Raw genomic sequence first — 19,736 nt, forward strand, 5'->3', positions numbered from 1 at the left:
GTACATATATAAATACACACACACATACATATGTAAATATACATACATATATACATACATAGATACATATAATGATAGCAGATTAATTGTTACATGCATCCAGCATTTCAGGCGTACACACGTCACAGCTTTTTTATCGCCACAGGACTTTTTTTTTTAATAGACAAATGCCTGAGGGAGTATCTATACAAAGATGATGTTACAGAGTTTTAGCTTTGTACGACAGCTAAATCTCTCTCTATCGGTTCAAAATGTTAACATCCAGCAACAAGCAAGAGCTAAATAGCTAGCAACAAGTCAAACTGCAGACCAGCTTAATGCGGGTACTGGTCTCCGCTATGTTGTTTTTTTTTTAAATCAGGGATCCGCATTTCCCAGAGGGGCTGCCCTCACCACGCCCCACGGGAGCCCTTTCTATCCCACACACACATGGAAATGAATACATGCATACATACAGATGTATGCCAACATACATATGCATGTGCACACACATGCAAACATACACACATAGTAGCACACAAATACGCATATACATACACATGCACATACATACGTACACATAATACACATGAAGGAACATTCCAAAAGTCTTAAATACTCAATGATCAGGACGATGATGATGGTGATGGGCACGATTAAAAAAAATGGCACGGATTTACATCTTGTTCTTATTTTTACAAAATGTTTCGTTATAAGACTATCACTTTTGGTGTTGCAAATGATGATGATATGGAAAAATTCACAAATAAAATCGTCGATTTACATACATACATGCATACATACATATATACATACATCGTCGATTTACATACATACATACATACATACATACATACATACATACATACATGCTTACATACATACATTTTCGCTTTTATATTTATAGATGACATCACCAAAAACGAATTTAGAAACATATTGATAAAAAATACCGCTACTTTAGCCGTTTCACATTCTCACCTGCGCCTCCCACGCTGAAACTTTTGTGTTTATTTTAATGAACAGAACGTGTGTTCTTTTGTCTAGTAGAGCAAGAGTATTTCTAATATGCGCAGTCCAATAACATATTTTTTATTTAAAAAAGGGGGGGTAAGAAAAAGGGCCATTTTTATGTAGATTTTTTCGAGTGATAAAAAGAGAAAGAAAAAGGGAATAATTAAAGTACTACAAAATGGATGGAGAAAGAACGGGAAGAGGTGGAAATATGGGGAGATGGAAAAAGCAGGGGGGTCACTGGCCAATGAACTCAGCACATATACCCGTTTTCTAATGCGCATATCAGAAGTACTCTTGCTTTACTAGCCTGATGACATAGGATCTCCAACTAAAGATCGCTACAGAAACATGTATGCACATATGAATCTAATAATGTTTGTATAAATATATATATATATATATATATATATATATATATATATATATAGTAAGTTATAAAATATATATATGGCAGTTAAGCTACACTGAATATTCCGCGTTTCATCCACTCTAGGACTTTTCAGGCTTATGCGAAGAGTCCTAGAGTGGATGAAACGTGGAATATTCAGTGTAGCTTAACCGCCATATATATTTTATAACTTACTAACTAGCTCTACCTACGTATTGAGCACTTTTGAAGTAAATACTTAAAGTTTACGCACAAATTTATACTTTCGTATATTAATTTTATGTGAGTAAATGAAGTACTTATATATATATATATATATATATATATATATATATATATAGAGAGAGAGAGAGAGAGAGAGAGAGAGAGAGAGAGAGAGAGAGGGAGAAAGAGAGAGAGAGAGAGAGTCTTGGAATTTTTTTTAACTTTTAAAATTATTAAAAAAAAAGTCCTTCGTTGGAAAATTATTTTGTCAGTAAGTCAATTAATTTCCTGTATCGCTGAATCGTCCTATTTACATGAACAAACAGAAGTACTAACGTTTTTCAAGGGATCACCAGTTGTTTACCATGAAACACTTTTTCGGGGATTAAAAAACAAAACAGTATATTAAGTTAGGGCTCCCAGCAGTGTTGATCAAACACCACCTCCCTCAAAACATATGAATAAAAATATTTGTGATACTAGATGCAGTTTTTTTTCCTCCAGATAAATTAAGCAAACCAGTTCATAGCTTTTAAAAAAGTATTTCTTATCTGTGTCATCCGTCCCTTTCTTCACAAATGTTCCTATTTACAAACTAATGTTTTTCATAATGTTTGGTTGAATCCATTTTACTACTTCTCATCCCCTTCTTTGCTATTAGCATTATTTTCGTATATTTACATTCTTATTTACTCGTACTATCTCTGCAATTATTAGTTATTAAAAATGTTGAAGAAATATATAAAAATATGTATAAAATTAAAAAATAATATAAATATATCCATTTTTTACATCATCCTATATGTATTGTTCAGATATATTATACATTTTTTAAAATATATTATACATTACTATTTCTTTATTGCTTTTTCCCCCTCTTTTCTTTCCCCCTTTTACCTTCTCTTCTTTATCTCCCTTATTTCTACTCTCTTGGTATTTAATATCCATATATAATCACAAAAAAAACGATATCTTCCTTTTTTATTTTTATTTCACCTTGAATCGCCTGGCGTTATCAGCGGATAATTTTTATCCTGTCTATTGAAACAATTTGTAATAAATTAAGTTGATACACTTGATTGTAATAATAAAACACACACACACACACACACACACATTCAACAGCGTTTCTTGCGGTTAACGGTAACCGAATGGATTAGGTCCTTGCTAATGAAACCAGGGATTGCTTCTGTCACCGGGTTCGAATCTATCGACTGGTGACTGGTATTAATCGTAACATTCTGCACTGATGATTCCCCAAATGATGAAACACTAGTGTCTGTAGGTATTTAATAATTATTACAGTATATATATATATATATATATATATATATATATATATATATATATATATATATATATATATATATATATATTTACTGTAATAATTATTATCTCCCCCCGGTGGCCTTGCCAAGCCATTTAGTAAGTTATGAAAATACATATGACAATTAAGCTACACAGAATATTCCGCGTTTCATTCTCGTGAGAATTCGTCAGGCTTATTTATAGTTTCAAAAAGTGAGGAATCACTATGACAAAACTATAATTAAGCCTAACAAATTCTCACGAGAATGAAATGCAGAATATTCTGTGTAGCTTAATTGCCATATATATTTTCATAACTTACTACCTAGCTCTACTTATGTATTAAGCACTGTTGAAGTAAATACTGAAAATTTATGCATAAAATTATATTTTGTATATTAATTTATGTGATTAAATGAAGTAGTCATACATATATATATATATATATATATATATATATATATATATATATATATATATAGTAGTAATTTATAAAATATATATGGCGATTAAGCTACACTGAATGTTCGGCGTTTCATCCACTCTAGGACTCCTCAGCCTGAGGAGTCCTAGAGTGGATGAAACGCCGAATATTTAGTGTAGCTTAATCGCCATATATATTTTATAAATTACTAACTAGCTCTATCTACGTATTGAGCACTTTTGAAGTAAATACTTAAAGTTTACGCATAAATCTATACTTTCGTATATTAATTTTATGTGGGTAAATTAAGTAGTTATATATATATATATATATATATATATATATATATATATATATATATATATATATATATATATATATATATATATATATATTTGATGATGAAACATTTGCAAATACCTCAATGTCCAATGGAACCGCCTCATTGCAGCCAGTAAAAATGGCCACAACACAAATACAAAAGACTCTGGCTAACATATTTGCAACATGGGGGTAGAAATCTCTTGGTGAATGGATGGATATTTTTCTTGTACTCTTCGGCCAGGATAAACAAATTCTTTGTCGCCTCTCACACCTTGTTGCTCGGAATAGTACGTCACCCTGTTGCACGTATCAATGGAAATGTACGTACAATTGCCATATGTTGTTCCAGATAAGATAAGACCCATCAGAAAAAGTTTTCTTCATGGTTGGTTATGTAAGAAAAATATCTAAAAAAATAAATAAATAAAAGTATGCCACAGTTCATGAGTTTTCGAACTAAATCAAAGTAGAATAAATAGTATTATAAATTTGGTGTTTATATACAGGGTGGAACAGTAAAATTGTCGCCCTAGAAAAGTCGACATGATTCCATTTCCATTTGATTGAGAACCGATTGAGCTCTATGATTCTTCAAGCATTTGAAAGCGATACAGTGTTCAACCAGTGAGATCAGAGATGCGCTACCATACAACTCATGATCTCTACCAATCCAAGTTACGATAACAGGACCATTTCCAGCACCCTCAAAATGCATCGCTGGATTGCCACATATAACAGGGATGTGTCCAGCATGATGAAAACGAAGTTTCTGGTCATGGTTATGGTCTTTGGTGTGGTTTCAAATGAGGGCCACATCATGCCACCTCACATCTTCCAAAGTCGGCTGGGTGTGGCAGTAGGATCTGGTGCCAGTCCATAAGTCCAAAGAGACCCAGGCCTGGCTTCAAAAGTGCTTCGACTTTGTAGTCTTCTCTTGTTGACCACCTCCTCCCCCGACCTGAATCCGCTGGACTACTTTGTTCCGCTGGACTACTTTGTTTGGTCATAAGTCGATAACATCACCAACATGTCCTCCCAAAACACCAAAGCTAGCCTGATCGCTACCTGCCGCCGAGTATTAGCTGAGCTCCTGCCAGGCGTGCTCCCAGTTTCGGACCCATATCAAGACGATGATTGAGGCTAAAAGCGACTACATCGAATAGATGTTAGCTCTACTACATAATCAAGTTACCTGAATTGATTTTTTTTCTATAAAATTTCTCATCAGCACATTCGAGCTCAGAATACGGAAGAATGCACACAAATTTTTACTGAACAACTTAAAACAAATTTCCTAATGAATCTCAATAATACCATCCACTTACAAAATGTTAGTTTTATTTTGGTGTCTTAAATTCCCTCCCTCCCTCCCCCCTTTTTGTGCTAATGAGGAGATGAATATTCGAATACAATTATTGTCAATGATTATTGTCAATTGTAAATAAAATGAATATCGTTCCCGAAACGAACTGACTTTTATTTCTTCTTCTTTTGTTCTGTGTTGTATAGGTCTGACACACTTTTTTATGAATGGATTGAATTAATACCTACGTTTAGCATGTGCGTGCTTGGAGTGATTTTTCTATTTTAAGTTTTATTTTATTTTAGTTTTATTATTTAATTATTTTAGTTTATTTTTTCTTATGCATTATTGTCTTAAATACACGTTCATTCTGTATACACAGTTGTTTGCTATTTCACTTCTATAGTTTATTACGTTTTGAGGGTCTTTTAAGTTTACAATTATTTTAGTTTAGTTTTACTATTTAAATAGTTGGGGTACCTCGATGTGGCCCGGTCGTAAAATACGTTTAAATAAAAAAAGACGGGACTTGGGTACCATTTTATCCTGTTATTAAAGGAAAAAATTCTGCGTGGTGGCACGCATAAGAAAGTTGTGAATTTTGAAAGATAGGAGAAAGAAAAAAAAGGAGAAATGCCGCGTGTTGGGCACAAACGTGCAAAACTTAAAATCGTAAGTAACACTTTATCAATTAGACTAAGACGTTAACGATGCTATCACGTTACAAATTTAGCTTCTTAAAATGAAACAACGAATCGACCGTTTACGCATGCACGATTAACAAACAGCATTCAAAACCTGACCCCCACCTTCAAACAAAACGACGTTTCTACATGAAATAATTGACGATTTTTTCTAGTTTTTCAATATTATGTGACCGAGAGATTGCTCTTTCTAATAGTATCCGGTTCATGCCTATTTGATGTAGATGACAAAAGTTTTTTGCAGATATACAAACACAAACACACAGACAACTGAGACTTATATAATAGACTAGTAGGGCTACACTGCATTGCTTGGGACCATATAAAATAATGAGAAATATGAAGTTTTTTTTTAACATACCTATTATTCTTAGAATAGAGGAATTTTTTATGTCTATGTAGCATTTGCTATCTCGAGCAAAAGAATATTTTATCTAACTAGGACGAGTATTACACAACACATGTATGAAATAATTGTACTTTCCCTAGGACAGGTAACTCCTAGCACGTACATGAAATAATTTTACCTTCCCTGGGACGGATAATGTACAACACATATTTAAAATAATTTTATCTACCCTCGGACGTGTCATGTAAATACATATAAGAAACAATTTAACATACTCTCGACTAGTATTGTACAACATATAGGAACTAATTTCTCTTCCCACCATCATTTTAAGAAAAATAAAGTCATTATTAGAAGACCAATCATTTGGATTTCCAAATAAATACATAAATGCATTGTCTTGGTTAGTGATTAGGCAATCCTTGCCTCATCATAAAATTCGTCATGCCTGTGTTTCTTCTCCCACCACAACAACCACCCACTATAATTTAAACGAAATGATGTCATTTCTGGAAGATGATTCAGCAGGTTTTCCAAATTAATACATAAATACATTGACTCGTTTAGTGATTAGGCAACCCTTGCTTCACCAAAAATTTCAACGTGTTGTGTTATTTTCCTTCCACACAGTTTATAATTGACTATTAATCCTGCTATTGTGAAAAATGGTTATTGAATATGAACACATTGTATTTTTATACTTTTTTTTAATAAGAAACTGAAAAAGAAAAGATGCGCTCATTTTTAGCATAGGCTATGCTGAGCAACTTATAAATAATTTTGTTTTATTTGCGAGATTTTTCACTGTTAATGCCTTTGTTTATCGGTATTTTGCTACGTGGATTCAGATAAATACGGAGCACAGAAATATTAAAATATTAAGTAGTTTTAATTGAATTGGGAAATAAAAGTATGACTGTGTGATAGTTAGGTAGGACACTTGACATGAAAGAAATTATTATTTGGAACTGAAATTCTTTATGATAATAAGGCGCAGCAGCTTTCATTGTCGCTATGGTAGAAAGATGTGCCTACTAAATATTTAGATTGCTCACAGTCCTTGGTTATAGAGATGGAGAATGTAAATAGTGACTTTTTTTTCTGTAGACAGTCCGAAAATTGCCGACAGAATTCTGACAATGGATCAAATTTCCAGGATATGTAACGTGACCTAGCCATCAGAAGTTAGTGAGTGGACTTTGGATGAGTCAGTTTACAAACAAAGCAGCTTAGAGGATAGAAATTAGAGAGTAGTATGTGAATGAACAGTGCTTACATTAGATAGAACTGCTGGTGTTTAATAATAAGGTTAAACTATATTGTAACATGAAAAGAGGAAATGCAATAATTGTTGTATAATGTTGATATTCAATTAAGTCGGGAGCCACGGATAATGCCTCTGACACGTTGGGTCAGGTGTCAACCGAAATTGTTTCGAATAATCTCATCAAAGGTGACCGAGTACAAAATTCGGCCGAAATTGTCCTGAATAATCTCACCGAAAATGACCTAAGCCGTTAAGAGACAAAAAGGGGCCGTGGACTAAACAGAGGGTTAGATTACCTAGTGTTCTCCTAGATAATCTCGTTAAAAGTAACCGAGCAATAAGAAGATAAATGAGTCACAGGACTAGGACCATTGTTATGATAACTAGTTTAGTCAAGGGTTTCAAAAAAGTTTTAACTAAAAGAAAACTATTTGGGCAGTGTAAAAATCTCTGAGTGAGCAAGGAGAGACTGATAGCATATTGAGAGAGAATCGAGGGTTGACGTAAGAGAATATGAAAATAAATCTATGCGGAAAAAACTCACACAAAAATATATGTATAAATGTATCTTGAAGCATAATTAACATTATAACATATGTGTTATGAAGACTGTCAAGAAGCAATAAACTTATTTTATTACTAAAATAAAAAATATCCCGTTTCAGTCTGGTGAATTTACAGATTCAGGACGAATAAATATCAAAAACTATGAAAACTCTGATTTTGTTTTGTAATAATTTGACTGACTTTGTAAAATATTTTAAACATTTAAAACGGTATTCTTGCACAACCAAGCTGAATCACTTCCACACTACTTCTGAGAAATTTCTCACAAAAAATGCTAAACATACATTCTCGCTATTTCAATAGTTCACTGGGTTTTCCCCCTTTCAACGTATTAAAACGTTGCTTTGGAAGAATACGTCGGAATTCTTTTATTTTTACAAATGAAAAAAACAAAGAATAAATAAAGAATCGTAATTTCTGATGAAAAAGTATAAAATGAAAATGTCGAACATACTATACAATAAGACATTTTTATTTGGATTAAATTATTCAAGTTTTATTGTGTGAAGTTTTGAATTTTCTTTCCTTGTTTTATTTTATTACCTAAGACAGATTTATTTAAATTCTTGTAAAGAATTTGTTTTAGCAAGGAAGGTATGTAACAGCAGCAGCCAACGGGTGGATGGCAAGTGATTGTAATAGTAGCAGGAGCAGCGTTTGGGCGTGCATGCAAATTCACAAGTAGGCCCAGGCTTGTATCTGAAGATAAAGAAAAAATAGCACCACGTGGTCGGGAGAAACCTAGTCAACGCTGGAGGAGACGGACGTGTAAAGTGAAGGCGGGAATAGACTGACTGTGGCTAGAATGAGGTCAGAAGAAAGTGAAACGCCCACCAGGTTAGATGGACATGTGGCAGCAAGAGGCTTTTAAGTGGTGTCGAGACGGGAGAGTAACGATATTAAAAGCATTTGTTTAAAAAAAATGCCGACCCGGGTTTTTATTTATCTATTTCCTTTGTTTGTTTGTAACTGCGACGTTACAGGGTATTTTTTACTGAACTGGTAAGAAAAACAAAACATAATATTCGCATGCACATGTCTCAGTTTCTTTCCGTTTTTTTACTACATGTTTTTAAAGAAATTTAACGTTATGTTACGTTTAATACCGGGCAACTCTTGGTATATATATATATATATATATATATATATATATATATATATATATATATATATATATATATATATATATATATATAAAATAAGAAAACGACAATATAAAACATATTGCATATAGATTTATTCGTTTATTCGATAAGGATGATACATCAATTAGGGGTATAGGATAAGTAAAACTCTTTATAACAAGGTATTTCAAAACTTAATGCTTCTCATCAGAAGAGGAGAGAAGGTGCTAGGTAACATATTAGGGATACAATGTCTAATGATAACTACATTAGGAGCGACATAAATGTGTGTGAGACTGAATAAACGAAAAAAATCTATATGCATTAGTATATATTTTTATATTGTCGTTTTCTTATTTTATTGATATGCTATATAAACTCTAAAGCAATTTGTTGAGCTTTGCATTATCCTGATAAGCCTCCTCTTAAAGAATCAATCTTATTCTTTTAACTCATATATATATATATATATATATATATATATATATATATATATATATATATATATAAATTACAATTAAATTTACTAAAATGATCCAAGATGGTAAAACTAAAGTATATTATAAATATTAAAGAATTAATATTTATAAAGTAATCTCAACCAGATGTAAAATCTCGATAAAACCAAATAGGAGATAGAGCTTATAATAAGAGCAAATAGTTAATAAAACATGTTAAAAAAAACACTTTGAAAAAGAGTTAAAAACATATTTAATCTGAAAAGGAAACACTTAATAAGTGGATAGTCCTTAATCCGCGGAGTTTCAAAGAAATACGTTCCTTCTCATCAGAGGGTAGGAATTAGCAAAATGCGGGATCGGATTTTGCATACAAAAGTATTTGATGAAACTGCAAGTAAGTCAAAGATCTTACTTGATAACAAAAAGTGAAGCAGAGGGAATATGGTGAAGAAAAAGGTGATTACACGTGAATGGATAGTCTGGTGAAAGGTAAAGTATCCAAAAACGGTGAAATCATGTGAAATAACCTTTTTCTTTTTAACTCTTTTTCAAAGTGTTTTTAACATGTTTTATTAACTATTTGCTCATATATATATATATATATATATATATATATATATATATATATATATATATATATATATATATATATATACTAGTAATGAATAAGCCAAATAACAATCATCGAAATTGTGATGTTTTATTCAGGTTTCAATGGATGTTTTCCGATAAACATTTCCCATCCAAGACAGCAACGTCATCAAGTGCAATGTCACTGCGATAGTCCCGTCCAATAATGCCTTCAAATTTGATCTGGAAATATAAAGAGAGATATATGAGAGGTTTAAAATAATAAAATGAGAAATGAGAAAGGAAAAAGAAACGAAGAAAGAAGGGAGAGAAAAATAGAAAAGAATGCAAAAAGAAGAGAAAGAAAGAAAGAAACGAAATATTGAGAGAAAAGGAAAAATAAAACAAACGTTCACGTGAATAAAGGAAGGAACGAAAGAAAACAGAAATTAAGAGAAAGGAAAAGAAAGAAAATACTTTAAAAAAAAACAGAAAAATGTAAATAGAAGTATATATATATATATATATATATATATATATATATATATATATATATATATATATATATATATATATATATATAGTGCAAAATTTTGTTGAAAATTCAAAGACTCACGTTTTCTTTTTTATAACCTTCGTTTATTTCCTGGATGTTTCCATTACAGCCGTTTCATTAATGAGTTGGCAATTTTACGATTTATGTTTCCGTAAAAATATCCTGTCCTCACCAACTTCTTCAGATGTTTATCCATTAGATTTTTACAACACATGGTATATTTTTAACATGCTGGACTGTGTGAAAAAGCGTTCCTTCCTCATAGGTTCCGAAACGGCTGAGCCTATCTTTTTCAAATTTCACACGAAGGTAATTGATATATCTGGCAGTGTTCTTAGATATGTTTTGTGCAGAAATTCATCTAATAAGTATCGAAAATCAAAAAAAAAAATCAAATCTTAAAAATTGTCTTTCTTCTCTTATAGTTAAAAAAAAAGAATTTTTACAGGAATATATTTTACGTTACACCGGTGTAACATAGGCCGATGTAACATAAAATATTCCCTTGTAAAAATTCTTCTTTTTTATTTACAAGAGAAGAAAGACTATTTTATGATCGTCAAGCCCAAATATCAACTGAGGTGATAATGTAAACAAACACAAAAAAAATTTGATGAACGACATCATCATTATTTTTATTTATTTATTTATTTATTTTATTTTTATTTTTTATTTTTTATTTTATTTATTTATTTTTTTTTTTTTTTTTTGCGAATTAGTCCATCGAGCAAATTATTTCTCGTAATATATAATAATCAATAGAGGATTGATTCTATAATAATACATACGCAATCTGCATGAATTAAAATATCATGTTTAAGCGTATTGTACGACCGAGCAACTACGGGCATCCGGCTAGTAAATATATATTAGTGTTTGGACGATTAATCGAAATCGGAATCGGAACTGGGAATCGTCAAATTTGGAATTTTTTGGACTATAAGAAAAGAACAAACGAAAGAAAGAATGAAAGAAATAGCAAAAAAGAAGAAAGAAAAAGTAAGAATTTAAGAAGAAATCAAAGAAAGAAAAAAAGAAGAAAGAAAGAAAAAGAAAACAACAAAGGTAAAGTTCTGGTGCATTCTGGTCTTCGGAAATTTAGATCACGTGATTTTTTTACGGTGTAAGCTAGAAATTACCGAGCGCTATTTTATCAATATACTAAAATAATTTTTTTTAATTTTTAATAAGTTTTTCCAGTTGTAAAAATAAAAAAAGCATCTTTGCATGGTGACTTCCTCCCACGAAAATATCCAACGTTTTTAAATTTATAAACAAAACAATATTTTAATACGTAGCCCTATCTGAAATTATCGAGCGCTATTTTATCAATAGATTTTTGAAAGAATAGAAAACAATTAAATACAAATTATTGGGTTGGCAACTAAGTTCTTGCCCTTTTTTTTTTTTTTAAATATATTTTGTTTTGAAAGTTTATTTGTTATAGTTTATTTTTCGAGTCAAAATCTGGCAGATCTGGGCAGGAGCTGCTAGAAAGGACTTGGCCTGCCTTGATAGAGTTCAAAATAGACTTCGTAGCCTCGTAGGAGATGTCCTGTTCTCTTCCTTGCAACCTCTATCTCACAGAAGAGATGTTGCGAGTTTGTCTCTGATGTATCGTTATTTTCATGGAAAGTGTTCGACTGAGCTTCAATCTATGGTCCCCCCTCGCCAAACTTTCACAAGAAACACTCGTCTAGCTGTAAACACTATCAATAATTCCCCCCACTCTTTATCTGTGCCTAAACCTAAACGTAGATTCCATGAACAAAGCTTCTTTCTTAGAACTGCACGCCTGTGGAATTGTCTTCCGTTTTCCTGCTTTCCGGCTGACTACAATATGGTTGTGTTCAAGTCTAACGTAAATAAATTCTTGATGAGCCGTTCCATATAAGTTATCAAATTTACCAAATTTTCATTACTAATGATTACTATATTGTCCAATTTCTACTGTACACTCTTTAACCCTTATCCTTGAGTGGCCTCTTGGCCTTGATAATGTGGTGATGCCTATGTAAAAAAAAAAAAAAATCAAATGATTTCTACCTAAAACGATATTGAGAATCTTGTTGAACGTTGGGAAAAAGTTGTGAACATGAATACACATACACATACACATACACAGGGTGCCCCATAAAAAACGGGCCCCAGTTCTAATAAGGCCTTATTTCTTACTGTTCGAATGAATTGAAACTTTGATCATAACTAGTGCATTATATTCTAAACATCACATCAAAACACTAGGGTCTTTGGCCTTTTTTTTCTTTCTTTTTTCCCCTGTTCTACAGCATATGTTCTAGATGGCCTCTTTTGTTTTTTGGGGGGTCACCCTGTATATAGCAAAAATGGTAATTAGTAAATACTATTGTAGAGCAAATATATATATTTTTTTATTACCGTTTTATCTGCTTAGTTACACATGTTTCGGTTACCGAATCGTATCAACAACCCAGTAACTTTTTCTGTAAAGTCTGATGAAGTTACTGGGTCGTTGATATGATTCGGCAGCTGAAACCTGTCTAAGCAGATAAAACGGTAATAAAATATAGTATATATATATATATATATATATATATATATATTACTCACTATGACCCCTGATATCGCCACTTGGACGTAAGGGATTACTATTTGGGACCATGCCAAATAGTAACTTTCTTAGAACTGCACGCCTGTGGAACTCTGTTCCGTCTGCCTGCTTCCCACCTGACTACAACTTGGATGTCTTCAAGTCCAACGTTAACAAATTCCTAATAAACCGCCCCTTTAAGTAAACACTTCATCAAATCTCCACACTAACGTACTGTACTTGCAATAACCCTTATCCCTGAGTGGCTTCCGGACCTTGATAAGTGGTGACCACCGTGTAAAAAAAAAATAAAATTCCTACGAAAGATTAACAAGATATTGTTTTACATTACATTTAACCTTCTGCATATCAGTACAACCAGAGAAGCAGGTAGCAGGAAGGGAATTCAAAAATCTAGCTATTCGAAGGAAGGAGCTATTAGAATAGAAATCTTTCTGGCATTTAGGAACCTCAACAGTGAAGAGGTGAGATTTTGTTGCTAAGTGGGTTTCTCGGAGATATGTACGTATGGGGGGCACAAGTTCAACGAGTTAATCAGAGTACATTCCATTAAAATATTTGTAAAACAGGCAGAGATGCAACATTGCAGTGATGGGACAGATGTTAGAGTTTAGTTGACAAAGTTAAGCCTATTAGATTGAAAATTATTTTTTGGGGCCTATGCAAAAGGGAGAAGCTAGTGGTAGAGGCATCAGCCCAGATGTGGTAACAATACTCCATGCATGGGCGAATAGTGGCTTTGTAGTGCAGGATACTCTCAAGTGTGAGTAGTCTTCTAGCTCGATAGAGGGAACCCACCTTTTTTGCAGCAGTCTTAGCAATGTCCTCAGTGTATTTGTTCCAGTTCATATTGCCCGTGAATGTCAGGCCGAGGAGTTTGAAGGAAGAATTTTTGGTGGTCAAGTCACTAAATAAAGATTAGCTGGTTTCCCGGCATAGCCCAGGATGTAATATAGATTGACTGAAATACATGTTCTAGCTGGTTTCTAGGCGTTGCCAGGGATGTAATATAGACACATTATGTTGTATATTACCTGTTCTCTTCTCCCTAAGGTAAAACAATTTCATATACATGCTGTAAATTACCTATGCTAGGGATAAAACATGAACAATACCAGTCCTAGGGTAGATAAAACAAATAATACATAGAGATGAAAGATTCCTCTCCCCTAAGAATAAAACATATGTTCAATATCTGCTTTTGTTTTTTCATTGTTTATACGGTCTCGAGCAACGCCGGGTAGCCCTGCTAGTCTATAGATTAGCCTTATTAGCATTAAATGTTACCATCCACTTGCAGCCCCATTCCACTACGGTCTGGAGGTAATTTTCGATTTCATATTGGACAAGTAAAATCAAAGGGACTTATACAGAATTTTAGACGGGGTATGATTTTTAGCTTACACCGTCCAAAAAATATCACGTTACCTACATTTTCAAAGACCAGAAATTTGGGAATGCTCCAATACAGCAATACTGAAATAAAACAGTAAGAAAAGAACAGAAAGGAATGATGCGCGTGGGAAAAAAAAGTTAAAATTTACTTTCGTCTTTTGTTTCGCTTCAATCGCAATTTTCGCCTGTCGCCATTGGTTGCCTTGATCTCCTGAAATAGTTTTGATTCGCAATGATTTTGTGTCCTCAACCAAATAGATATTCAGCGTACCCATGTCGCCACCGTACATGTGGTACCAAAAAGTCAAGCAGTGTGAACCGGGTGTCAGTTTGGGTGTCTGGAGACGGGCCATGGAATTAAAATTTCGAGAAGCTTCAAGATAAATATAATGACCTATAAAAAAAGAAAAGGAGAAAAAAACTAACATATAAAATTATCTTATTGAATTTTCAAACTGACAAATCAATATTTGCCTTTGACTATCCAAATCAATATTTGCTGTTGATTAGCAAATATTCAGTTGTTATTGTTGTATCGTTTGTTATATTAACTCATACAAGAAAACAGTTGCGAATCATAATCGGTAATGCATGGAATGTCAGGTCTTGCTAAATGGGGGCGCTTCGGAAAAAAGAGAAAAGGAAACAGTGAAAATCGTCATGATTCCTACTACTGCTATGTGTTATCATCACAACAATATTGTAGCTTTCTACAATTTGAAATACCTGGAGTGTTCCGCGCGTGCCAAAGAGTCACACACTTTATTTGAGTAACCCTGGGCATAACAGAGAATCACGACGGATAACACGACGGATCTAGAGTAGTAAACCTTAACCACAAGATCTGCCATTCTTGTTGAATCTTCAGTTAGGCCTAACTAGCATTCAGCTGACAAACTAATATTTACTTTTGACAAGCCAATATTCAATTGTTACTGTGTTAGCGTGTGTTACATTACCTCGCTTACGAGGCGAGATCTAAATACTTCGCAAGTCACACTCTCCATGAGGTGACTCTGTTAATGTACATGGGCATAACACCTAGAGGAATAAACCTCGACCACAAATTCTGCCATTCTTGTTGAATTTTCAAAGTCAGGCCCAAGTAGCATTAAAGCTGACAAATCTATCTTTACTTTTGATTAGCCAATTGTTATTGTTGCACAATGCATTACATTACCTCCCCTCCGAGGAGGATCTAAATGTCTCGCATATCACATCCTCCATGAGGTAACCCAAATTTTCATTAGCTAAGGATCAGAAACATAGCATGGAAATTTTTCCTTATAAAATTTAAATATATTAAAAATTCATGTTTTATTAATTTAACCTCATAACGATTTATTCAATGCAGAATATTGCTGAAGTAGGAGATTTTTTTTTTTTTTTTGCTTAACACCGGTCCAAATTTCAGATTTCGGATATGATAGCCAGGACAAAGTAGGAATTTTCTATTTAACTAATCTCATCTGACAATCGTTCAATCTTATAAACTCTTATCTCGAGTGGCTTTCAACTCACGATAGTCCAATCCTACTCTATTTAAATAAAAAAGGCCTTCTGCATTATTTAAATTACTCGAACTGCTATTCTCATTTTTGTTATTAATTTTACAATGTTTTTTGTTTTTTTGTTTTTTTACATAGGCATCACCACATTATCAAGGCCAAGAGGCCACTCAAGGATAAGGGTTAAAGAGTGTACAGTAGAAATTGGACAATATAGTAATCATTAGTAATGAAAATTTGGTAAATTTGATAACTTATATGGAACGGCTCATCAAGAACTTATTTACGTTAGACTTGAAGACAACCATATTGTAGTCAGCTGGAAAGCAGGAAAACGGAAGACAATTCCACAGGCGTGCAGTTCTAAGAAAGAAGCTTTGTTCATGAAATCTACGTTTAGGTTTAGGCACAGATAAAGAGTGGGGGGAATTATTGATAGTGTTTACAGCTAGGCGAGTGTTTCTTGTGAAAGTTTGGCGAGGGGGGACCATAGATTGAAGCTCAGTCGAACACTTTCCAGGAAAATAACGATACATCAGAGACAAACTTGCAACATCTCTTCTGTGAGATAGAGGTTGCAAGGAAGAGAAAAGGACATCTCCTACGAAGCTACGAAGTCTATTTTGAACTCTATCAAGGCAGGACAAGTCCTTTCTAGCAGCTCCTGCCCAGATGTGGAAACAGTATTCCATCCTTGGACGTACCTGGCTCTTATATAGATAGAGAATAGCATCAGCAGTGAGATATCTACCGGATCGATAGAAAGATCCCACCATTTTTCCAGCGGCCTTGGCAACAGATTTGATGTACGTGTTCCATTTAAGATCAGAAGTAATGGTCAAGCCAAGAAGCTTGTCAAAACTTGAGGCCTCCTGAAGACGAGAGCCATTCATTTCAATTGATGCTAGATGTGGATCAGAATGTTGATGATGTAAAGAGAGAAGCTTGGTTTTAGATGCATTAAAAGTAACCAGCCACTCCTTACCCCATTGTACTACGTATGTTTCAGCCGATATAATCACGGATCTTCTTTACGTACTTCTTCTTGAACTTAGGAATCTTATAAGTATTATTTGGATCATTTTTTTCATCTTGAGTATTATTCACACAGCGTTTCGGCTGAAATAATCTTCTGTAGCAGTCATCATAACAGACTATTTTTTTTGTGGATTAATGTCCCCTTGCTGACCAATCAGCTACCAGAGCGCATTAATCCTATGTGTCCCTTAAAAAAAACAAGTAGGTCCAAGGATGGAGTACTGCTGCCACAATGCCACATCTGGGCAAGAGCTGCTAAAAACAGCCTATCCTGGCTTGACAGTGTACAAAATAGACTTTGTGGCCTAGTGGGGGTGCCCTTTTCTCTTCCCTGCAACCTCTCTCCCACAGAAGAAACGTTGCGAGCCTGTCTTTGTTTTATCGTTATTTCCATCGCAAGTGCTCGTCTGAGCTCCAATCTCTGATCCCCCCTCGCCAATCTTTCACGAAAAACATCTGTCTAGCTGAAACCACTGTCAATAATTTTCCCCACTCTTTATCTGTGCCCAAATCAAAATGTAGATTCTATGAACAAAGCCTCTTTCTTAGAAGCGCACGCCTGTGGAACTCTCTTCCGTTTGCCTGTTTCCCACCTGACTACAACTTGGCTGTCTTCAAGTCCAACATAAACAAATTCCTGATAAACCACCCCCTTAAGTAAGACACTTTATCAAATCTCTATTACTAATGATTACTACGATACTATCCCATTGATTACTGTACGTGCAATAACCCTTATCCCCGAGTGGCTTCTGGACCTTGATAAGTGGTGACTTCCATGTAAAAAAAATGCCCCTGTAAAGAACGATCCAGCAGCCAACAGAGGAGCCCAGACCACCCAAGAACACGCACCTCCTCTCACTCTCTATCCACTGAATCCCCTCAGGTTGTGACTTCTCCACTGAAGACTTCCACTGGACAGCCTGGGGACACTTCAAGTTTTCTGCTTCCCAACAGGTGAACACCCGACAACTTTCTGTTCCTTTTTCTTTTCTTTCGCCTCGGACACAGTCATTTTTATTGCGAAATAAACCTTTTTGGTGTTTTGTTATAAAAATGAGGTGTTGCTTAATTGCTTTTGTGTTTATTAATCACGTATTAGGGGTTTTGTGCACTCATGCATAAAACTATATTTCATTTTTGGTTTTGATATGCGGTGATCAAAACGTATTTTTTTAAATTATATTTTTACCTTGAAATGTACCAATTGTGTGGTCATTCGTAGGGCCAGTGTTCATACTCTCTGTTTCGCCACTCCATCTCATCCAGGTGTTTCTCTGTTTAACAGGAGGCTCATTTATCTCTGTCCACCCGCAATATCCTCCATCAAACGTACAATTTGGTGATATCGCGTTGCCTGTAGAATAAAAAATGGTAAAATAAAAAAAAAAATGATCTTGCGTGCTTATCCATCAAAGCGACTTCCGGTTTTGAAACTTGTCGGAAGTTAATCTGAAAACCCCGATAAAAATTTAGGTCAGCGCATAAAAATAACCGGAAACTGATTCTTTTCATTGAAATATGTTTATTTACATAAATATTTTTTATAAATATGTTTATTTACAGAAAATATTCACATAAACAATTAATACTGAAAGTTAAACATTTTTATATAATAAATGAAATCTATCTATACTCCTGTAAATTTGTGTGTGTGTGTGTGTGTGTGTGTGTTAATATACGTGTTAAAACCCCTTTTTTATTTAAAAAGAAAATACAACTTTGTTATGTATGGGTCGTGGAATTGCATTCATCTGCAAAAGATCTAGCTAATTTGCATATTCTTTTAAACATTCATTTTAATTAATTTCCTATTAGTTTTTTTTTTTTTTTCGGTTTTCTTATGGGATGATAATCTTTAGTTAATTATTACGTGTAATTATATTCATGCAAATATTCTACATGATTTATACTTGCGTAATATTTGCGTTAAAAGGTTATAGTAAACACAAACCTCTTTCTATATATATTTATGCATGCGTATATATATTTATTTAAAACATTTTGTCTACCAAACTCCGCTGTAAATTTTTAGTCTACAGACATGAAACTTAATATATAGGGTATTCGAACCCATGTGAAACTTTATATTTGGGTTTTAGTCGGGAAAAGTCGGTGTGTGCAAAAGTGTGAAAATTTTTAAAAATAGAATTTGCCAGGTGAAGGTCGTACGACGGCATTACGAATATGTCTGCGTAACATAATAGCTAATGGTTCATGTTGTAATTTTTAGCCTTGCAGCAAACATGTCTTTATAGCTCAGGAATTAACGTGAAAGGAAAAAGTGAATCATAAGCTAAACGTTTTGGTTTCGATTCTCGGAGGTGGCGCACGAGTCATTTTTTAAAAACTTTTAAAACTATTACTATATATTGAGCCCAATATAATAATAATAATAATAATAATAATAATAATAATAATAAATACGAAATCTGTATTAATCAAAATATCTTATTTAAGCGTATTTTATGATCGGGCAATGCCGGGCGTCTAGCTAGTTAAATAGAAAAGTAAATGAATGAATACTTAGCATAGATTTTTAAAAAAATATAATTTTTTGTTCGATAAAGGAATTTGGAGATCGTGCACATACACAAATTCCAGGTTAGCAGTGGACAAAGAAATTCCAGGTCGGATTTGTACGCATTGGAACAAAAAAA

At 33.5% G+C, this 19,736-nt stretch overlaps 1 protein-coding gene across 2 annotated transcripts in view; it reads right to left on the reverse strand.

The window, feature by feature from the left end:
• Nucleotides 1–10,105: 10,105 nt before the first annotated feature.
• LOC145268642 (hatching enzyme 1.2-like) overlaps nucleotides 10,106–19,736 on the reverse strand; it is a 75,045-nt gene continuing 65,414 nt past the window's right edge. For both annotated transcript variants that reach the window (XM_080124121.1, XM_080124120.1), the window contains exons 9-11: nucleotides 18,269–18,433; nucleotides 14,680–14,924; nucleotides 10,106–10,232 (exon numbers count right to left, since the gene is read on the reverse strand). In XM_080124121.1, the coding sequence (XP_079980247.1) occupies nucleotides 10,131–10,232; nucleotides 14,680–14,924; nucleotides 18,269–18,433 (512 nt within the window). In that variant the 3' untranslated portion in view covers nucleotides 10,106–10,130. The remainder of the gene's footprint in view (nucleotides 10,233–14,679; nucleotides 14,925–18,268; nucleotides 18,434–19,736) is intronic.

Source organism: Euprymna scolopes, chromosome 44 (genome assembly GCF_053919585.1).
Source record: "Euprymna scolopes isolate OS-2025 chromosome 44, ASM5391958v1, whole genome shotgun sequence".
In the NCBI taxonomy this organism is placed as follows: Eukaryota; Metazoa; Mollusca; class Cephalopoda; order Sepiida; family Sepiolidae; genus Euprymna; species Euprymna scolopes.